The sequence below is a fragment of the Malaclemys terrapin genome, chromosome 10 (assembly GCF_027887155.1).
Source record: "Malaclemys terrapin pileata isolate rMalTer1 chromosome 10, rMalTer1.hap1, whole genome shotgun sequence".
NCBI lineage: Eukaryota > Metazoa > Chordata > Testudines > Emydidae > Malaclemys > Malaclemys terrapin.
Window position 1 is genome coordinate 22,067,225 of NC_071514.1, and position 24,013 is coordinate 22,091,237.

The 24,013-nt window shown below is 39.4% G+C and overlaps 1 protein-coding gene across 2 annotated transcripts in view; it reads left to right on the forward strand.

The window, feature by feature from the left end:
* The window catches only part of DMXL2 (Dmx like 2), a 116,290-nt gene that overhangs the window by 52,262 nt on the left and 40,015 nt on the right, over positions 1-24,013 (forward strand). For both annotated transcript variants that reach the window (XM_054041058.1, XM_054041059.1), the window contains exons 13-22: positions 1,783-1,904; positions 4,288-4,377; positions 6,372-6,489; positions 11,091-11,210; positions 11,833-12,060; positions 12,682-14,364; positions 14,722-14,832; positions 15,825-15,994; positions 21,894-21,991; positions 23,532-23,697. In XM_054041058.1, coding sequence (XP_053897033.1) covers positions 1,783-1,904; positions 4,288-4,377; positions 6,372-6,489; positions 11,091-11,210; positions 11,833-12,060; positions 12,682-14,364; positions 14,722-14,832; positions 15,825-15,994; positions 21,894-21,991; positions 23,532-23,697 — 2,906 coding nt within the window. The remainder of the gene's footprint in view (positions 1-1,782; positions 1,905-4,287; positions 4,378-6,371; positions 6,490-11,090; positions 11,211-11,832; positions 12,061-12,681; positions 14,365-14,721; positions 14,833-15,824; positions 15,995-21,893; positions 21,992-23,531; positions 23,698-24,013) is intronic.

Genomic DNA, 24,013 nt, shown 5'->3' on the forward strand with positions numbered 1-24,013 from the left:
AATGTCTCTGACAGTGGTGACATGTTTGTCATAATTGTATCCTTCTATATAGGGAATATTTTTAAACTGAGACTTTAAACCTGCTCAACCTTTCCATAAACTACTTAATTTCCTCCATGTTGGGACCTTTCATATATAACAGACTTCTTTACACCTTTTTCTGGTTTGAAGAAGCCTGTTTCTAAAGCTGAATAAGTTTTAATAATCAGGTCCTTTGACTTTCTAATGCTGAAGACATAAGGTTTTAGAGGGGGCAGAGGATTGATGTTGAGGGCAGGGGGAGGGGACACCACTATAGTAGGTCATAGTTTTATGCTATGACACTAGAGCATCAGGTTTAATAAATTCTTTAATTCTTGGATTTAATTTTAGTGTTTTCTAATATTACTGCCAAGAAAATCTTCCGTATAAATATTTTTAAACCTTTTCAGTCACTCAATTTTTACCTTCCAAAATATCATAAACAACTTTACCATGACATATCTGTAGTCTTTGCATATTGTGCTGGAAAGTTTCATCTGCATAGCAAATGTATAGTATTTAACTATGTACTTATTAAATTCAATAACAGTGTTCAGACTAAGCTTTAAAATGCTAAACACTAATTACTGAATCACAACACCGATATGCATAAGCATATTTCTTAAAACTGTAATTAAGGAATATTGGATCGTTTGATAGCTGAGTTTTTTTGTTGTTTTTTTTCTTCTCAGCTTCCCAGACCTTTAAAAATGAACTGCAAAGTAAACAGCAAAAGCTTTTTCTCCATATTTTTGCTAGAGGACTCAAGAAAGAGTTTTTCAAGAGTTCAAGTTAAATAGATTTTAACAAAAACAACAAGCCCCTCCCCAAATGTTTAATGCTCTGATTAAATATCCCTTCCTGATTAAATTTCAGTCTTCTGTGCTGTCATAATCTCATTAAGTTCTTCAGTCCTTTAAGGCGTTCTCCAGCCAAAAAGAGCTGAGTCATGACCTGATATTTCTAATGTAGGAAGCTAAGCAAAAAATTAATTCAAAAACAAAATTAAATCCAGTGTATCAGACCTATTTTATACATGGTAGAGAAGCCAAAAGGACACAAACCATTACAGGTTGCTTGAATGTATACATTTGTACTGTGTTGCTGCTTTTAACATTAGGAGTTTATATTTTCCCGGTCGTGGACATAATAGGAAGATATTATTCAGCTGGATAATACCTGTTGGTCTTTGCTCACTTGCAAAGATTTGTTTATTTATAAATATTCATTTATGTTCAGGGCCGGCTCCAGGCACCAGCTTGGCAAGCTGGTGCTTGGGGCGGCCACTCCGGACAGGGGCGGCAGGTCCAGCTATTCGGCAGACGGTCCCTCACTCCCGCTAGGAGCGAAGGACCTTCCGCCGAATTGCCGCCGCAGATCGCGATCGCGGCTTTTTTTTTTTTTTTTTTTTTTTTTTTTTTGTGGCTGCTTGGGGCGGCCAAATCCCTAGAGCCGGCCCTGTTTATGTTAATTATGCTCCTGGATTTTGTGTCTACTTAGATTGTTTTATATAACTAAAATTGATCATAAAACGTAAATTAAGAAATGAGATTAATGTAATATTGACGTATTGTATTTAACATACATATTTTCATGACATTTGCCAATATTTCAGCCATACTAGTCTGAAAATTAAATATAGTTTCATGCAATAAAATAGATTGTAATTGGTTACATAATGTCACTTCAGCCAATAATTGAGGAGAAATGGTGGTATAATCTGTTTATATTCTAAAATTTGTATTTGGTGTTTTGATTCAGGTACGTACTGCAATTCTGCTAGTGCTTGCTTTGTAGCATCTGATGGCAAAAACCTGAGGCTGTATCAAGCAGTGGTAGATGCACGAAAACTTCTAGATGAATTGTCTGATCCCGAATGTTCTGTAAGTTTACATAGAGCTTATTTGAGAGACTTGAAATGTAAAAGGCAAAAGTTTAACATATTAGTTTTGTTCCAAAAGCTTCACTTTACTCATAGCTGCCAAATTTTGTGCAGCTCCATGTGACGTGTCATGCAATTTTTATTTAGGGCAGGTCTTCACTACCCACCGGATTGGCGGGTAGAGATTGATCTATCGGGGATTGATTTATCGCCTCTCGTCTAGAGGCGGATAAATCGATCCCCGAACGCGCTCCCCATCGACTCCGGAACTCCAGCTCACGAGAGGTGGAAGCGGAGTCAACGGGGGGAGCGGCAGCGGTTGACTCCCTGCCGTCCTCGTGGCCAGGTAAGTCGACCTGATACAGCAACTTCAGCTACGCTATTTGCGTAGCTGAAGTTGCGTATCTTAGGTCGACTCCCCCTCCCCAGTGTAGACCTGGGCTTAGTTTGCATATTTTTAAAGATTTGCATGTGTCCATAATCATTAGTTTTGAAAACACTGGATTTAGTATTAGTGAAAGACTCAGACTAGATTTCTGCGACCGGGTTCCCCAAACAGTAGCAGCAGATGTGCCTTATGCCTAAAGCGGGAGGCAAAGACATATAACAAGCCAGCAACTTGGCTTGGGAAAATGAGCTTTCAAAGGAGAGCAGAGTGGGGTTGTTGGGCAGGACGAACCTGAAAGGGGAAAGAGACAGTGCTAAGGGTCACCATGGGCTTCCCCAGCTCCCGACCTATCCTGCACTTCCACCTTCATCCCCATTCTGTCCCCTTATTTGCCCCTGTTCTTCCCTTAGCTCCTGCTCCTCTTTAGCTTCCTCCAGTAGTCCTGTCCCCTCTTTCCCCACTAGCTCCTGGCACCCCTTCCCTTCACCCAGTAGTTCTTCTCTTCTCCCCTGCTTCCCTCTCAATAGCTCTTGATTCCCCACTATCCCCAAGACTCCCCAAGTAGAGCTCTACTGGATGTGTAAAACTGCAACTTGGCTGTGGAAATGTGGAAGGGGCGCCCTGCATGCTTGAATAGTTTGTTTTATTGAAATCCTATGTAGCAATAAAAACTTTTTCCCTGTACAAAGGAGCATATGGATACTCTTGTAAGTTAATTGGGAGGGGCGGGAAGGAGAACTGTGGCATTGTATTGAAACTCCAAGAATAAAATCCCCTGCCCCAAATCAGAAAATCTTTACAAACTGCACCCCGGTTCTCCAATAGATGTGCTAGTATGGACAAGTGTTGCCACATCATATACCATTGACTGGGGTTCTGTGCATAATCAGCGGTCCATACTAATGTGCCTATTTTCAGGATTTGGAGCCTAAATATTAAGGGAGTGGGTTAGCAGTCTCCCACCCCAGCACATACAATCCTACCACTTAGGTTTGCCAAGCGTCCAGGATTGTCCTAGAGTCTCCAGGAATTAAAGACTACTCTTTAATTAAAGATTGTCATAAAATGAAATCTCCAGGAATATGTCCAGCCAAAATTGGCAACCCTACTACCACCTGCAGGATTCACTAGGTCTCTCCACAAACACAGTCTTGCCACCTATCGGATTTACTGGGTGTCTCATTGCTACTGCTGCATCAACAGACACCTATCACCTGGCTTCTCTAATTTTTCTACAGAGACATTGGACTCCAAAATGTTCTCTGGTGTTTGGTTCAGAACCCAAAGAATGAACATCCTCATCTCCACCAGAGTCACATTCCCCCACTTTAATACCATAAACAGGCTCTTCCCTATCATGCTTGAGAAACCCTCTGTTCAGCCTCAGTGTTTTTTTCTGCTACACAGAGTACATGCTAACACAATTTCTGTGGTACTTGTCCTAACTGCATATCTCTCCTTGCCTGTGAACCACCATTCACAGACTTTTCTTTTCTTTACATGCCTCGAATGTAGGTCCCTCCTTTCCACCTACCCAAGTTTAGGTTGTGCATAGAACAGAGTCATGTATCAAAAACAGGCCTTGAGGTAGATTACTGTTTTTCTGCACTGTGACACTGAAATTAAGCAGGAATAAAGCAATGGATTGAACAGCATTGTGTTATAAAACAAGATGACTCATTATAAAAATGGGCATAATGAAAGAAGAAATCCTGGAACAATGAACACAAAGTATCCATAAAAATTAATGTACCAAGAAGTGTTAAGGCATACACATGGGTAGATCTAGTACCACAACAATGTTAATTTCATGCTTAATGCTGCATTGTTCATAAATATCAAAATGAAACCAGTAAGAAAAGCATAACTATTTATGCCTACAAGGAAAATTAGAAGCATCCAACTACTGCACATGATTATATTTTCAACTAATTGCAGCTGCTGCTCTTTGAATGTATAATGTACTTAATCATTACCTCCTTTTGTTCTGTTTCAGAAACTCATTGGGGAAGTGTTTAACATTGTGAGCCAACAATCTACTGCTCGACCAGGATGCATTATTGAACTGGATGCAATAACTAACCAAGTAAATAACTGGCTGACCATTAATGGTGTCATATAAAAGTGTTTAATGGTTTTGGATGATAATTAACCTAATCTACTGAAAAGATAAAATATTTTTTCAAAGTAATGCTAATTAACAAGGTAAAACAGAGGATCTCTCTCTCCAATCCTAATAAGCCCATTAAAGATTACTTTATTTCTTTTTCCGCATGATTAAATTATCTTGAGAGAACTCCTTTTAATCTTAACATGAATATACCACGTTTCCAAGAAAAGTTAAAGGTATACTACGTTTTCCATGTATATTGATTATGTAGCTACAGTGTTTTATCTAGCTCTAAAATAGCTTATGTTTAAAATAAAAGTAATATCTCAATGTAATTTTTGAATTTTTCTATGTTTTTAGTAATAACCGAATGCTTATTTCCTTGACTTCCTTGAAAAGGATTTTTTATTACTGGTACTCCAAAATCTTTTAAGAATAACACCCTTTGAGATAATTTACTTACAGCTATAATGTTCTAGCTGGGGTGGTGCCGATCCCTCATGAGACTAATCAATCAAATGTTTTTTCTTTGCCTGTGTAATTAAAGGAAATCTGAAAATCTGTCTGGTTTTTTTAGAGAACTTGTAACAGAATTTCAAGGAATTAACCTGGGCTAATTGGGTTTCATTTTTCCCCATTAATGACTGTTTGCTAATTTAGCAGTACACCTCTACCTCGATATAACGCTGTCCTCAGGAGCCAAAAAATCTTACTGCGTTATAGGTGAAACCGCGTTCTATCGAACTTGCTTTGATCCACTGGAGTGCGGAGCCCCACTCCCCCGGAGCACTGCTTTACCACTTTATATCCGAATTCGTGTTATATTGGGTCGCGTTATAACGGGGTAGAGGTGTATGTTGAACACTTTAGCCATTCAACTCTCCTTAGTTAATGGGAATTGTGTAATTAAACATATCCTGTAACATTTATTCCTAGACATAAATTTTAGTAAAAATTAAATTAAGATTAAGAATAATTTACAAGAACATTGTAGTTATCAAAAAAAAAAAAAAACTGTTAGAATAGCAGGGAATTCTGTCTAACCTTAACTTAAAATTAACTCAAACATTCAAAATTGTAGATATGCATAGCAAAGGGTACCCATATGACTAACTCTGTCTTTATAGAAATGACCAGAAAACTGGAGATAAATTATCTATCCATAAATTTTATCTTATCCTGAGTATAAATATTAGAATGACTTGGTATTAATCGTACTTTTTACCATGATTGCACCAACTCCTGTGCTCTTTACAGCAGTGTCCCATCCAGCAAAAAAGATGCATTTTACCAATTCCTGATTAGACATACAGCGTAATGAAGGAAGTCTTTTGGCACTCTTTAGTAAGATTCCATATCTTCACAGGGGTTTCGTAGTTTTTGTCATTATATTACTGATCTGTAACCTGAACTTTAATTGTGTGGGGGGTGGGTTTGAGAATTTTCTGTCACTTGCCAATGACCTTCCTCCTATGGGGTGGTATTGCAGAAGGATCTGTTGCTGGTTGGAGAGCATAGCATTGAATGTGTCTGGAAGGAGGAAAATCTGATTTCTTCCTGTCTTAACAACCTTTCCTAACAATTTGTTTACTACATTCTGGAGACTGTCTTCCCAAGGAAGAGAGAGCTAGAAATTTAACTTCTTAAAAAAAAATAATCTTAGGTCTCCACCAGGCATCCATTAAAAATTTGCCAGTGCATAAAGGATCGTTCTGGTAGTGCTAATTTGCCAATTAACTTTTGCAAATGTCATTTGTGCTAGAGAATTAGTCTAGCATAGTAGATCTCACAACGATTATTTGTTTTTCCACATCTTTTAAGTATATAAATGTCCTGACATTACTTATTAGAGAATGCAGTGGGTGACCATGGTCTATAACAATACTAACGGAAAAGGAATTATACTAGTATTGAATGCTGTTTTGTATAAGTATTTTGAAATTGTAACTACTGTTCTACAATGTTTCCAGTGTGGCTCAAATACACAGTTGCTTCATGTCTTTCAAGAAGATTTCATTTTGGGATACAAACAACATAAGGAAGATGTGGAAGGGAAGGAAACAGAAACATTTTTCAAACCATCACAAGGTACAGTATAAAAATACTAAGCAATATGAAGTAGATGTCTAAAGTGTTCATGAAGAACACTGAAACCTCTCAGGCATAAATTGAACAGTTTTATTTTTAAATATAGGATCTTTAAGGTGCAATACAATATAGGTATCATATTTTAAACATTTATACTATAGTAGCATTAAATATTATTTGCACAAAGTAGAACCATTTCCAATTTGCATAATATGAGTTGTACACTCTAGTTCATTTGTTCAATTTTTTATCATTTGTATGAAAAATAGAACAGGTTCCGATGTCATACATGAACTTGTTTATATAGAATATTTTAAGGGTACATTTTGTATTTAATTTGTAAAGTGGAATGGTAAAAATCTAAGAATTAGCAATAATTAGTTCTGGTCCATAGGATGAGTGTTTCTGACTTGCCAGTTATTTCGCATGACTTAAGAGTTTGCTAGTTTAAAAAAAAAAGTGGGGGGGAGGAGGGAGGGAGGGAATAGAATGTAAGACCCAGCAGAGCTGTTTAAATGGATACTGTGAAGGCAAAAAAGCCTGAATATTAGACTTACTGGTTGTGTTTTGGGGTGCATTCAGATCACTCCATCTCCTTGCACCCAGGTATAGGAGAAGTAAAACAAGTACAATATTGAAATATTCTGAAAATCCCCTTTGGGTGTTCAATACCTAACAGTATTTTCAGTAAAAATCAATTCTTTATAACCTCTGTATAACAAGAAGTTATAAAATCATGAGAAGAATTGACTGGAAAATTTTAAAAATTATAGCCTCTGTTGTTAGTGGAGATGGCATGGGTACTACTTACATGTCCATCTTTCAAACAGTTTAATAACGCACAGAAAGACCAAGTGTTTTTTGTCATTTGGATTGTCAAAGAGAATTTTAGTGGAAAATAACTTTCAAGCTACCAAAACCTGAATATGGGGATCAGTGTTTGACACAGATTCACAATAGAGCACTGTGATGGCATATGTATCCCACACAGGCCCCAAAAGGGGTAAAGTGGCCCAAAAAGCCAGTTAACATATTGGGCTGTACCTGGCTTGGCTGGAGAGCCAGGTCATGCCACTGGCCAAAGAAGGCATGGGAAAACTGAAGCATGGCTTTATGTGGCGCTGGAACAGTTACCCGGGGTTTGCCACATGAGTGCTCATCCAGGATCTACAGCTACTCCCTCTGAAAAGGGAGGAATAACAGAAAAGCTGCAAAATGGAGGCAGTAATTCACATGTTGGTGGGAACAGCAGCATCAGACCCAGTCTCTCTCCCTGCAGCTGCTGCAAGAACAGCAAAATCAGTAGGAAACCCTTCAGCTGCAGCAGGAGCATTTGCTGCCGTGTGTGGAGAAATGAACCTCAGGGAATCAAGCATCTCTTGGGGAAGAAGGTCCCAGCAGGTCAGTCCCAGGCTTTAGAAAGTGGGGGCCAGACAGTGACCCAGAGGCTCTTTTATGTACTTTTAAGCAGGTGGCTAGTGCAGCAGGATGGACAATCATTCTGGGTGGCCCGGGTGGCCTAATTTCTGTCAGGAGAGGCCCAAGCGGCACACAGGTCCCTATATAATGAACAAGCAAAATTGTATCTCATGGGGCTGACACCTGAAGACTATCGACACCGTTTTACAATGGAACAGTTCCCCCAAGAAGCATGGCCCAGGGGTGGTTCAGTAGTTCTGAGACATGGCATCATGCTGTGTCCAGAAATGAGTTCTGTAGAGAGAATTTTGGAACAGATCATCTTAGAACAGCGTCTGCAGGTTCTACCAGCTGGGGCCCAAAGTTGGGTCTGGCAATTTCATCCAGTTTACAGCAGCACTGCAGTGGAAGGAAGAGAGGCCGCTTTGGAAACAGATGATCTGAACGGTGGGCCAGATCAAGATCACCACCCCAAGAAAGGTGAGAAGAAGTCAAACCCCGATCTTCAGAGGCTGGAGAAAACACACTAGGAGGAAGAGTCCTGGGCAGACCTACATTCACATTCAACCCCCTCTCCAGTTATTTCTGCAGATCAACAGGAGTACCCTGGGCGATAGCCAGGGAAACCCAGACATTTGTTTCAGGTATGCCCGTTCCTGATGGAGTGTGACAACCTGAGATGATATAAAAGTTTGTGGTTTTGGTGGCTCCTTAGGCTGGGATCAAATGCCACCATATGTGGTGTCCATCAAGTAGGGGAAATAAGGAGAGAAGGGCCTGATGGACACAGGTTTGCAGGCAAATTCTTATTAGGGGAAACGGACTTCATTCTGGTCCACATATCTTGTGTGCGTGGAGAGAATAGAGTATTCCCAATGGCATTGGTGGAGTTAGAGATAGAGAGCCAGTGTGGCCAAGTTAGAGTCAGAGTGTTGAGGCGCCTTCTGTGACCTGTGATCCTGGACAGAGACTGACAAAGTTTCACAGCCCTGATGGGGTATGGGACGATACCTGAGCTAGTAGCAAATACCTCCCAGTAGAAAATTATAAGATGGGTAGAAAAGTTAGAACAGGACAGGGTCCAGATAAAAGTGGAATTGGAACACAAAAAGCAACAGAACTGTCCAATGCCACAAAGCAAGGGCCCAAAGTTGAGCCAGAATATACTGTGGAAATGCAGACCATCCTCTTCCTCCCCCCTGCAGAAGCCATCAAAACCCCCTCTGTAGTGGAGCAGCAGCAGATGGAATAAACGGTAACAGCAGCAACGCTGCAAGAAAAGCTGATGAAGATGGATCAGGCTTTGCAGGAGGCCTATTGAGAATAGGCAAACCTAGAAAAGGAAAAAGGGGGTTAGAATTCCAGATGGAGCTCGAGACCTAGAGGATATGAGAAGTTCATTGGACAGCTGGCTGGGAGCCCTCTGGGCTGGGGAAAAAGAGATTATTTATTGACATTATGGTATAACAAGGGTGAGAAGCTGAACAAGGTCAACACCTTCCTGCCCCCACTGTGGCAAGACCCTAGCAACTGGGTGGGATGCTGTCTTGAGTGGGAGGGTATGTGATGGGGTGTATACCCCCCACAGGTGATGGAAGGGTTAAAATGGCTTGAGAAGCCAGTTAAACTATTGGGCTTCTCCTGGAGGGGTGTTAGTCATAACTGTGATCAAATCCAGCTAGGGAAGGGCTGGGTCTTTATTAAGGAAGGCTCAAAGGGCTGCTGTGGGAGGGCCTAGGGAGGACACCCAGGAGAGAGGTAGCTGGGAGTTTGCTTTCTTGGGCTGAGGGCTGAAAGAAGCCTGGTAGTCTGAGCCTTGAGCTGGAAGTCTGACTGGAGATGGGCTAGCCAGGGACTGGTTCAGAGGGAATAGGACAGTCACCAAGCAGTGGGAGAGAAACTTAGGAGCTTGGGTTGGTATTGGGATGGTTTGAAGCTGGGGCTAGCCTGCAAAGGCAGCAGCTACCAGCTGAGCCCAGCCAGCCTGAAAATTCTCTTCTTTTGCTATTTTCTGTTGGACTTTAAGAGCAGGACTTTGAGGTTTTGCAGAATGTTGGGACTCTGTTACCTGGCATGGCTGGAGGCTGAAACAGGCCAAAGAAGGCCTGGGGGAAGCTGAGGTACGGCTATCACAATGCCATAAACGGTCACGGGGAGTGTCGTGCAACAGCTGTTTTGCCACAAGGACACACAAATAAACCTGCAGGAAAATTTACATTGCAGAACATTAATTTCTTTAATAAAAATAAAATTCTCCTGCAGTCAGACTTTTTGATCATTCCAGGTTTGTGATTAAGCATTTCTGATATATATGTATAAATAAAACTGAAAACAGTGGTGTTCAACATCAGTGTCCTCCTGTAGGCCCCACTGAAGTCAATGGGAATTTTGCTATTGACTCCAATGTTTCACTCAATGTTTCAAAAAGGTCCCGGGGCCGCAATCAGTACATTGGGCAGCTCTTTACCTTGTTTTGTTCCCTTGGTGCCTCTCAGGTAGCACAAATGGAGCAGAAGCCATGTGCAAGCCCTGCTGGAGAGTGCCCTGGCATTGAACAGTTGGCCCATCTACCTCTATGCCTCCTTTGTTGCTGACCATGATGCAGGGGAAGGAGTGGGGAGTAGAAATGGATGGAATGCATTCTGCCCCTCCTTTCCCTAGCTGGTGTGTGGACCTTTGGTGAACATAACCAGCTGGTGAAAGTTAGAGTAATCCCCAGGTTTCTTTAATTTGTGCCTGGGTGGGGCTTGGGCAGAGAATCAGAAGACCCTTTGGGGAGAACTGATGACCTCTTTGCTCATCACTTCCCGCTCCTCTCCCAATTTGAGTGGCATCAGCTTTAATGTTTTTCAGTAATCTTTGATACTGTCATCCTGACATACACTTCAAACTAAGAAGAATGTATTTCTTACATAAAACGTGGGTAGAATATGTAAACTTACTAAAAAACACTTTTTTTGTGACGTGTGGGTGTGTATATATTTAGTTTTTGTATTTGTATAAATTAATAATCAACCAAAGCAACATTTTGGAAAACTAAAAAACAGACAATCCCCCCACCACCACCACCAACCACATAATTCTTTAGGTATCAGAGATCTTCACAAAAAATTATGTTTATTATTTAAACCATTTTTATTGAACCATTAACTTCATAATTATGTGTTTGGTTTAAATAACAGGGTATCGTCCACCACCTTTCTCAGAAAAATTCTATCTCGTAGTAATTGAAAAAGACAGGAATGGCTGCTCAGTTCTTCACATGTGGCATCTTCATCTTAAATCTGTGCAAGCATTTTTAGGTGAGTGATGGTATTTTCTCAGAGATGAACATGTATTTACCTTAAATGTTGCACAGTTGATTTTAAGCTAGATAGTTTTTTAAAAAATAGATTTCCTCATTAGTAAACAGATGAGCAGCATCCAAGCAATCAGTTCAGTTTTACTAAATTTTTAGATTTTCACTTTAAATACTGGGGGACATTTAAGTAACATTAGTGGAAGTTATCACATGATATTTCTGTTACACAATAACTTCAGTACATATATATAAAATGTACAAAACATAGAAGACCACTATACTTGCACAGCTCAATTTCAGTTATATCACAGTGTTGGTCAGATGGTTGAATTCTACTACAAACAGAACACTGGAAATTTTAGACTAACTTGTAAGATCAATGGACATTTTCAAGCATGTTTTATCTTAAAATGTAAATGTTTGAGAAAGTTATGATCATGTGAAAACAAGGGCTAATAATCTAAACTATTTCCAAGTAGAACAAGAGCAACCCAGAACTATGCTATGTGCCTGTTCTATGTGACTAATGCACTCCTAAGAAAACAATTCTTTGTCTAGAGGATATCTTAGCTTTGGATGTACACACAATTATTTATAATACTGTTTCTAATGCTTCTTTCAAGCAAAAAAACCTGAAGTTACTTCATCAGAGAATCAACTTTGTGTACCTGAGCAAAAAACTGTGGAGTCTTCTCCGGATACCTCACCTGGCTCAACTCCTATGCCACGTTCTTCATCAATTGCTAATCTTCAGACTGCCAGTAAACTCATTCTGAGTTCTAGACTTGTATACAGCTATCCACTAGATCTTCCAACTGGTGTAGAAGTAATAAGAGCAACCCCTTCAGCAGGTAAAACAATATTGTTCTATGCAGTCTACCAAGTTTTTGGCAACAAATTAACTTCTAGTTAGTAGTACTGTGTTGTACAACCGCATTTTGCCAAACTTCTGGTTAACTGACATTTATGTCCTTCCATGATAAATTATGTTCTGAATTTGAGGAGCTGCACTCTAGGTCTTTAACCCCAGTAGATTAGAGAGAATGGCAGCTGACCTTTTCAAAAGACTACATTAGTTTTTATGACCCCTTTAATGCTGATTTATAAAACTATTTGATAAAGTTGGGTTAGTCAATAGGTCAAATTGCCAGCTTTACCCAAACACTTTTCCCCCCTCTGATAGTTTCAAATGTTCCCTGGGACCTTCGGAAGACTGGAATAGTACATGCTGTGTTCATTTCTGAAAGAATGAGGAAAGAACTGTCTAGTGGTCTAACATAATGCCTAAGCCCCATAATTGCTTTGGTATCATTTCACCCCATATTTTAATCAAGTTAAGAAAATCCCAATAATTTGAAAATCTGTCTTAATATTCCTAATCTAAACCACAGCAAATAATGATGATATATTTTATTCATGTATCCATTATATTTTATATTACTAATAGTGAACTCTGTTTGATCTTACTTCAGGTCACCTGAGCTCATCATCAATATACCCAGTCTGCCTTGCACCTTATTTGATAGTAACGTCCTGTTCAGACAACAAAGTGCGGTTCTGGAGATGCACTGTAGAGATGGATCTAAATAGTGGAAACCAAGTGAGGGAGACGTATCATTGGAGAAAATGGCCTTTAATGAATGATGAGGGGGAAGACAACAGCAGTACAGTACGCGTAATAGGAAGGCCAGTTGCTGTTAGCTGTTCTTACACAGGACGTCTTGCTGTGGCATACAAACAACCTGTACAGAATAACGGTTTTGTTTCCAAAGAATTTTCTATGCATGTTTGTATATTTGAATGTGAGTCTACAGGAGGATCAGAATGGGTTTTGGAACAAACAGTTCATCTGGATGACTTAGTTAAGGTTGGGAGTGTACTTGATTCAAGGGTCAGTGTAGATAGTAATTTGTTTGTATATAGTAAATCAGATGTATTTTTAAACAAGGACAAATACCTTATGCCAAATATCAAGCATTTGGTACATTTGGACTGGGTATCAAAAGAAGATGGCTCACACATACTTACAGTTGGGGTGGGTGCCAATATATTTATGTATGGACGACTTTCAGGAATTGTGACAGAGCAAACAAGCAGTAAGGATGGAGTAGCTATTATTACTTTACCACTAGGTGGTAGCATAAAACAAGGTATAAAGTCCAAATGGGTACTGCTGAGATCTATTGACTTGGTGTCCTCTGTAGATGGCACTCCTTCATTGCCAGTTTCTCTCTCTTGGGTACGAGATGGTATACTGGTAGTGGGAATGGACTGTGAAATGCATGTGTATGCACAATGGAAACATGCTGTTAAATTTGGTGATGGCGAAAGTGATGTTTTTACTACTGAAGACTCAGTAACTCAAGATCTACTAAAAACAAGTTTGCTAGCGAAGAAGACCAGTGTAATTGATGGAGCAGGTATTGTAGATGATGTCTTTGGCACTCCAACTGTAATTCAAGATGGAGGCCTTTTTGAAGCTGCTCATGTCCTTTCCCCTACTCTTCCACAGTATCATCCAACCCAGCTATTAGAATTGATGGACTTAGGTAAAGTTCGCCGAGCTAAAGCCATTCTGTCCCATTTAGTTAAATGTATTGCAGGAGAAGTTGCAATAGTTAGAGATCCAGAAGCTGGGGAAGGTGGTGGACCTAAACGTCATCTTTCTCGTACCATTAGTGTAAGCGGTAGTACTGCAAAGGACACAATCACTGCTGGAAAAGATGGTACTCGCGACTATACTGAGATAGATTCTATTCCACCGCTGCCACTGTATGCATTGCTTGCTGCAGATCAAGATACCACATACAAAATTTCTGAAGAAACTTCTAAAGTACCTAAGGGGTTTGAAGATCACACTAAAAGAAAAACAGAGGATCAATACTCAAATTTATTCCAGATGCAGCCTGTTACAACTGATGACTTCATTGATTTTGAGATAGAAAAGAGAGAGAGTAAATCCAAAGTAATTAACCTCTCTCAATACGGGCCATCCTACTTTGGCCAAGAACACGCTAGTGTCCTCTCAAGTCATCTAATGCACTCAAGTTTGCCAGGCCTCACTCGTTTGGAGCAGATGTTCCTGGTTGCTTTGGCAGACACTGTGGCTACAACAAGCACTGAACTTGATGAGAACAGAGATAAGACTTACTCAGGTTAGTAGTGAGTGTGAATTCTAATTAACGCCCATGTATTTCAACTGATAAAAATAGAATTGTGCGTAATGACTAATCATAGCGTTTAGGTGAACTTAGTACTCATAAAAAGGTGTTGGATTGACAGAGCTGGTTTCTAAAGCCATTGATTCAGACAAGATACAGCAGAAGCAATGGTAGGGTAGCCTTTCCCCTCATGCTCTTGCTCAGTGTGCCTCAGTCCTGATCTGTTAGTAAGTAGAGGGATGAATTCAGTCTCCATACCTGTTGAATTCTTGTCCCCCCCTTATGAAAATATCAATGGGGTGTAAATCGTATGTGTTCACAAGTACTCAAATCATTTTTTTTATTTTGCAGGCAGAGACACATTAGATGAATGTGGCTTGAGGTATTTGTTGGCTATGCGCTTGCATACATGCCTTCTGACATCACTCCCACCTTTATATCGAGGTCAGCTGCTTCATCAAGGTAAGCCTTGCAATGTTTTATGTCTGCATGAGCAGACAGAAAATGTTTCAGCATTATCTTCAATATTTGTATTATCCCATTTAGGAATTTTTAATGATACGTGTTCACTTAAGCCATGATCCTGCAAAGACTTACGTATATGTTTACCTTCATCAACTGTGAATAGGACCATTGACTTCATAAGTTCTTTGATACAGTCTATGACCAGGGTAATGGAAGGAGAGCTATAGAAAAGTCATGAGTTGGAAAATGTGGTAAAGAGATTGTGGCTTGTCAGTCTGAAGTTTGGATATTTTCCCCAACAAAATTAAGTTTGTTTTTTTTAAAATCTGCTTTGCAGAAGAAATAAAAATAAGACTTTTTATTTTTCCTAAGCTATCATTTGTAATTTTTATCCCAGCTATCTGCTTACTGGTTGAAGCAGGGGCTGAGTGCTGCTGTTCTGAAATCTGGGGTAGGAGAGCAGGCAGCACCTGAGGACCAGACAGATTCCCAGCCTCTGAAGTCTGGATAATAGGAATTAGATTATGAATTAAATGCTTTAAAGAAAAAGAGATACTTGTTAGAATCTTTTGGGGATTTACTGAAATAATTGCAGTCTGCAATCACTACATTTACTGACATAATAAAATTTTGTACACGCACAGCAATGTGTGTTCAAAGCAGGATGCTCTCTACCTGGAGGGTGCACCACCATTAGTAACCTGGTCAGCAGCACCACTTCCTTCTGTTGGGAATGACCCATCTAAGAGAACCCCACTCTTCGGCTGGGAGTCCCACCTCTGTTTTGCTAATTTGCGTTTGTGATTTAAAAAAGAAGAAAAATTTGCCCCAGGATGCAACATTATAAACACTTTATCATAAGTAAAAATTTAGGATCAAAATGATAAATTCATGTGCTACGGTCCATATGCAGTCTTCCTCCTATTTTTCATTTGTTTATTAACAACCTTTTATTTTCTGAAGATTAATTGTCCCATGTCACTATTTAGGTGTATCTACCTGCCATTTTGCCTGGGCTTTTCATTCTGAAGCTGAGGAAGAGTTGATCAACACGATTCCTGCTATCCAAAGAGGAGATCCACAGTGGTCGGAACTAAGAGCAATGGGTATAGGTTGGTGGGTCAGGAATATTAACACACTCCGAAGGTGTATTGAGAAGGTAGTTTGAATCACTTACATTAAAACTTTATGCTATGTTTTGTATAACTTAAGAAATAAATTATAGCAAGATATGTATTAGATATGCCATTCATAACAGAAATCCATGATGAAGATTAGTGTTAAGATCTTCAGCATGTGTTACATCTCTAGTCAGTAACTCAAAAGATGCATTAAAAAAAGTACTTTAAGGTCAACAATAAGTTAAAAGAAGCTGCTGATTTTCTCTTTTTAGGAAATACTTTTTTCTTAACCTTTTTCTTAAATCTATTAAATAGTGATTTTTTCCATCTCAAACAAATGGCAAAAGTTACATTGACTTCAGTGGGATCAGAATTTTACCCATTGAATCTCCCAGCTGTGTAACTTAAGTCCCTGATCCTAGAATTAGATCCATGTGGACAGATCTTTGGGTCTAAATGAAAACCCACTCACAACATTATAAAACTCTTTTATTTTAAATGGTATGTGATATGGAAGCAAGCAAATGGTTGTGAATTGTAATGGAGCACCAGTGGAGCCCAAGATCATAGATTCATAGAAGTGTAGGGCTGATAGGGACCTCATGACATCATAATAAAAGCATAAGAATAGCCACACTGGGTCAGACCAAAGGTCCATCTAGCCCAGTATCCTGTCTTCTGACAGTGGCCAATGCCAAGTGCCCCAGAAGGAATGAACAGAACAGGTAATCAAGTGATCCGTCCTTTGTCGACCATTCCCAGCTTCTGGCAAACAGAGGCTAGTGCCACCATCTCTGTCCATCCTGGACAATAGCTATTGATGGACCTATCCTCCATGAACTTATCTAGTTCTTTTATGACCCCCGTTATAGTCTTGGTCTTCACAACATGCCCTGGCAAGGAGTTCCACAGGTTGACTGTGCGTTGTGTGAAAAAAAAACTTCCTTTTGTTTGTTTTAAATCTGCTGCCTATTAATTTTGTTTGGTGACCCCTAGTTCTTGTGTTATGAGAAGGAGTAAAAACTCTTTCTTATTTACTTTTTCTCCACACCAGTCATGATTTTATAGACCTCTATCATATCCCCCCTTAGTCGTCTCTTTTCCAAGCTGAAAAGTCCCAATCTTATTAATCTCTCATGTGGCAACCATTCCATACCCTTTTCTGAACCTTTTCCAATTTCAATACACATTTTTTTGAGATGGGGCGACCATATCTGCATGCAGTATTCAAGATGTGGGCGTACCATGGATTTATATAGCGGCAATATGATATTTTCTGTCTTATTGTCTATCCCTTTCTTAATGATTCCCAACATTCTGTTTGCTTTTTTGACTGCCGCTGCACATTGAGTGGATGTTTTCAGAGAACTATCCACAATAACTCCAAGATCTCTTTCTTAAGTGGTAACAGCTAATTTAGACCCCATCATTTTATATGTATAGTTGGGATTATGTTTTCCAATGTGCATTACTTTGCATATATCAACATTGAATTTCATCTGCCTTTTTGTTGCCCAGTCACCCAGTTCTGAGGTATCCTTTAGTAGCTCTTCACAATCTACCTGGGACTTGACTATCTTGAATAATTTTGTATAATCTGCAAATTTTGCCATCTCATTGTTTACCCCTTTTTCCAGATAATTTATGAATATGTTGAATAGGACTGGGCCTGGTACAGACCCCTGGGGGACACCACTATTTACTTCTCTCCATTCTGAAAACTAGCCATTTATTCCTACCCTTTGTTTCCTATCTCTTAACCAGTTACAATCCATAAAAGGACTTTCTCTCTTATCCCCTTAAAGCTTACTTTAAGAGCCTTTGATGAGGCTTGTCAAAGGCTTTCTGAAAATCTGAGTACACTATATCTACTGGATCCCCCTTGTCCACATGCTTGTTGACCCCTTCAAAGAATTGTAGTATATTGGTAAGGCATGATTTCCCTTTACAAAAACCATGTTGACTCTTCCCCAACAAATTATGTTCATCTAGGTGTCTGACAATTTTGTTCATTACTATAGTTTCAACCAGTTTGCCCATAACAGAAGTCAGGTTTACCAGCCTGTAATTGCTGGGATCACCTCTGGAGTCCTTTTTAAAAATTGGCATCACATTAGCTATCCTCCAGTCATTTGGTTCAGAAGCTGATTTAAATTATAGGTTACAGACTACAGTTAGTAGTTCTGCAATTTCACATTTGAGTTTCTTCAGAACTCTTGGGTGAATACCATCTGGTCCTGGTGATTTATTACAGTTTAGTTTATCGATTTGTTTCAAAACCTCTTCTAATGACACCTCAATCTGGAACAGTTACTCAGATTTGTCACCTAAAAAGAATGGCTCAGCTTTGGGAATCTCCCTCACATCCTCAGCCATGAAGACGGATGCAGAGAATTCATTTAGTTTCTCTGCAATAGCCTTATCATCCTTGAGTGCTCCTTTAGCATATCAATTGTCCAGTGGCCCCACTGGTTGTTTAGCAGACTTCCTGCTTCTGATGTACTTAAAAAAAAAATTGCTATAACTTTGAGTCTTTGGCTAGCTGTTTTTCAAATTCTTTTTTGGCCTTCCTAATTATATTCTTACACTTCATTTGCCAGAGTTTATGCTCCTTTCTGTTTTCCTCACTAGGATTTAACCTTTTAAAGGATGCCTTTTTACCTCTCACTGCTTCTTTTATTTTGTTGTTTAGCCACAGTGGCACTTTTTTGGTTCTCTTAATATGTTTTTTAATTGGGGTATATGTTTAAGTTGAGCCTCTACTATGAGGTCTTTAGAAAGTTTTCATGTAGCTTGCAGGGATTTCACTTTGGCACTGTATCTTTTGATTTCTGTTTCACTAACTTCCTCATTTTTGTGTAGTCCCCCTTTATGAAATTAAATGCTGCAGTGTTGGACTGCTCTCATGTTTTTCCTGCCACAAGGATGTTAAATTCAATTATATTATGGTCACTATTACCAATCGGTCCAGCTATATTCACTTCTTGGGTCTGATCCAGTGTTCCACTTAGGGCCAAATCAAGAATTGCCTCTCCTCTTGTGGGTTCCAGGACTAGCTGCTCCAAGAAGCAGTCATTTAAGGTGTGAAGAAACTCTCTCTGCATCCCGTCCTGAGGTGACATATACCCAGTCAATAGGGGGATAGTTGAAGTCCCCCTGCATCCCGTCCTGAGGTGACATATACCCAGTCAATATGGGGATAGTTGAAGTCCCCCATTATTATTGAGTTTTTTTATTTTTATAGCTTCTCTAATCTTCCTGAGCATTTCACAGTCACTATCAACATCCTGGTCAGTAATATAGTCCTACTGCTATATTCTTATTATTCAAGCATGGAATTGCTATCCATAGAGACTCTATGGTACAGTTTGGTTCATTTAAGATTTTTACTTCATTTGACTGTATGCTTTCTTTCATATATAGTGCCACTCCCCCACCAGCACAACCTGTTCTGTCCTTCAGATATATTTTTTACCCTGGAATTACTTTGTCCCATTGATTATCCTCATTCCACCAAATTTCTGTGATGCCTATTGTCATGGGTTGGGTCACAGGAACCCCCTTGGGACTGCCACCTGATGTGCTGAGACTACTTCTGAGCCCGTTTTCCCTGGCAGTTTGGGACTTCAATGCCCTGTCTTGTTGAGCCAGACATGCTAGCCTGCTACAAATACAGACTCAGGTCTGAACCACATCCCCCACAAGCTGCAAACTTAACTGAAAACAGCTTAAGAAGTGCTCCTGTCTCTAGCGCCCAGATACCCAGTTCCCAATGGGATCCAAATCCCAAATAAATCCATTTTACTCTGTATAAAGCTTATACAGGGTAAACTCATAAGTTGTTCGCCCTCTATAACACAGAGATTTGCACAGCTATTTGCTCCCCCAGGTATTAATTACTTGCTCTGGGTTAATTAATAAGTAAAAGTGATTTTATTAAATATAAAAAGTAGGATTTAAGTGGTTCCAAGTAATAACAGACAGAACAAAGTAAATTACCAAGCAAAATAAAACAAAAACATGCAAGTCTAAGCCTAATACAGTAGGAAACTAAATGCAGGTAAATCTCACCCTCAGAGATGTTCCAGTAAGCCTCTTTCACAGACTAGACTCCTTCCTAGTCTGGGTACAGCAATCACTCACACCCCCGTAGGTACTGTCCTTTGTTCCAGTTTCTTTCAAGCATCTCTTTGGGGTGGAGAGGCTATCTTTTGAGCCAGCTGAAGACATAATGGAGGGGTTTCCAGGTCCTTTTATATTCTCTCTCTTGTGGATGGAAACCCCTTTGTTTTCCTATGCAAGATCACAACAACAAGATGGAGTCTAGTCACCTGGGCAAGTCACATGTCTATGGACGATACAGCTTTTTGCAGGCCGACGCCATTGTTTACATGTTAGTTTGAACGTTCCCAGGAAAGCTCTGATGTGGATTGGCATCTCCCAAAGTCCATTGTTAGTTAAGTTATCCCAATTACTTGAATAACCCTTTCACACTATGTTGACCAAGTCTGCCTTGTGTGCTTCCTACAGCAAACACTTTAAATACAAGCATAGAGCCAACGCTCATAACTTCAGATATAAAAATGATACATGCATACAAATAGGATGAATATATTCAGTAGATCATAACCTTTGCAAAGATATGTTACATGGCACATCTAGCATAAAACATATTCCAATTATGTCATATTTACACTCATAAGCATATTTCTATAAAGCATTATGGGGTGCAACGTCACACCTACTATATCAATATCCTCATTAATATGAGGCAGTCTTGTTCACCCATCTTATTATTTAGACTTCTAACATTTGTATTTAAGCACTTTAAAAACTTGTCACTTTTCAGCTGTCTGCCATTACATGATGTAATTGAATGGGACTTTTTTTCATTTCATTGTTTCTCATCAGATCCTACCTGTATTTTATCATCTTCCATCCTCTCCTCCTTACTAGGACATAGAGAATCTCCATTAATAGATCCTCCCCTAAGGAATGTCTCTGTCCGAAACACATGCTCCTCTGCACCTGTTGGCTTTCCCCCAGCCCTTAGTTTAAAAACTGCTCTATGACCTTTTTAATGTTAAGTGCCAGCAATCTGGTTCCATTTTGGTTTAAATGGAGCCCATCCTTCCTGTATAGGCTCCCCCTGTCCCAAAAGTTTCCCCAGTTCCTAATAAATCTCAACCCCTCCTCCCTATACCATTGTCTCATCCACGCATTAAGACCCTGCAGTTCTGGCCCTGCGTGTGGAACTGTAAGCATTTCAGAGAATGCTACCATGGAGGTCCTGGACTTCAATCCCTTACCTAGCAGCCTAAATCTGGCCTCCAGGACCTATCCTTTCCTATGTCACTGGTACCTACATGTACCACGATCACTGTCTCCTGCCCAGCACTGCACATAAGTCTATCTAGATGTCTCGAGAGATCTGCAACCTTCGCACTAGACTGGCAAGTCACCATGCAGTTCTCCCGGTCATCGCAAACCCAGCTATCTAGGTTTCTAGTGATCGAATCACCCATTACTAATACCTGTCCCTTCCTAATAACTGGAGTTCCCTCCCCTGGAGAGGTATCCTCAGCGCGAGAGGATACCACAACAATATGTGTTGCCAAGTGAAAAGTACCTCATCATGTTTGAGGGATGAAAGATTTTTATTTGCCCTTCTGTAGCTTCACTTTTTATGTTTTTAAATGTATGCATCAGTATTATATTTTCTAAAGGCTTTCAGAAAAATTAAACTTGCATTTACAGTGTGATCTGCTCACAAACTGTGTAAATAGTGTCTTCTGCAAAATATTCAGAAAGCAGTTATATAGCTTTATAGAAACACACACAAACTCCATGCTATCCTTTCCAGCGGAGTTTGTGCATTTTTTAGCTGAAAGCAGCTTTTTTGCAGTAATTCTATTTGCTCTCCCTATACTACTGTAGGTTGCAAAAGCTTCATTTCAGAGGAACAATGATGCCTTGGATGCTGCAATTTTTTACCTTGCTATGAAGAAAAAAGCAGTGGTGTGGGGTCTGTTTAGGTGAGTTCCATTAGCCTTTGGACTTTAAAAGTAGTAAGAATAAAATTAATAGTGTAAAGAAGAACTCTTTCAGATTAGAAATTCATTTAAACTGATCTTGGATCAAAAGATTAAAAGGTATAATTTAAGTAGGGCTGTCAATTGCCATTAACTCACACGATTAACTCAAAAAAATTAATCGTCATTAATCACACTTAAACAATAGAATAGCAATTGAAATTTATTAAATGATTTTAGATGTTTTTCTACTTTTTCAATATTGATTTCAATTACAACACAGAATACAAAGTGCACAGTGCTCACTTTATATTACAAATATATGCACTGTAAAAAAAACAAAAAAAATAGTATTTCAATTCACCTCATACAAATACTGAAGTACAATCTCTATCATGGATCAGACATTCATCTGCCCCTTCATGCTTTGGCCACCATTCCAGAGGGCATGCTTCCATGCTGATGATGCTTGTTAAAAAAAAATAACGCGTCAATTAAATTTGTGACTGTACTCCTTGTGGGGAGAATTGTATGTCTCTTGCTCTGTTTTATCTGCATTCTGCATATATTTCATGTTATAGCAGTTTCAGATGATCCAGCTCACGTTCGTTTTAAGAACACTTTCACAACAGATTTGGCAATATGCAAAGAAGGTACCGATGTGAGATTTCTAAAAATAGCTACAGCACTTGACCCAAGGTTTAAGAATCTGAAGTGCCATCCAAAATCCAAGAGGGATGAGGTGTGGCACATGCTTTCAGAAGTCTTAAAAGAGCAACATTCTGATGCGGAAACTATAGAACCCAAACCACCAAAAAAGAAAATCAACTTTTTGCTATTGGCATCTGACTCAGATGATGAAAATGAACATGTGTCAGTCCGCACTGCTTTGTATAGTTATTGAGCAAAACCCGTCAGCAGCATGGATGCATGTTCTCTGGAATGGCGGTTAAAGCATGAAGGGACACATGAATTTTTAGTGCATCAGGCACATAAATATCTTGCAACGCCAGCTACAACGGTGCCATGCGAACGCCTGTTCTCACTTTCAGATGCCATTGTAAACAAGAAGCAGGCAGTATTATCTCCTGCAAATTGTAACCAACCTTATTTGTCTGAGTTATTGGCTGACCAAGAAGTAGGACTAAGTGGACTTGTAGACACTAGAGTTTTACATTTTTATTTTTGAATGCAGTTTTTTTGTACATAATTCTACATTTGTAAGTTCAACTTTCATGATAAAGAGATTGCACTACAGTACTTGTATGAGGTGAATTGAAAAATACAATTTTTGTTTTTTACAATGCAAATATTTGTAATAAATATAAAGTGAGCACTGTACTTTGTATTCTGTGTTGTAATTGAAATCAATATATTTGAAAATGTAGTAAACATCCAAAAATATTTAAAATAAAATGATATTTTATTGTTGTTTAAGAGCACTATTAATTGCTATTAATTTTTTAATCGCTTGACAGCCCTAAATTTAAAGTTCTAACTAAGTACTGTATGTGTTGAGTTTTTTGTTTGTTTTTTAACACAGGTCTCAGTACGATGAAAAGATGACCACATTTTTCAGCCACAATTTCAGTGAAGATAGGTGGCGCAAAGCAGCTTTGAAAAATGCTTTTGCTTTGTTGGGAAAACAACGCTTTGAACAGTCTGCTGCTTTTTTCTTACTAGCTGGTTCCCTGAAAGATGCTATAGAGGTATATAAAGTACTGTGGAATTTCAGAACTGAACTTGAGAATTACACTGTGATGAACATTGTTCATAGATTCATAGATTCTAGGACTGGAAGGGACCTCGAGAGGTCATAGAGTCCAGTCCCCTGCCCGCATGGCAGGACCAAATACTGTCTAGACCATCCCTGATAGACATTTATCTAACCTACTCTTAAATATCTCCAGAGACGGAGATTCCACAACCTCCCTAGGCAATTTGTTCCAGTGTTTAACCACCCTGACAGTTAGGAACTTTTTCCTAATGTCCAACCTAGACCTCCCTTGCTGCAGTTTAAACCCA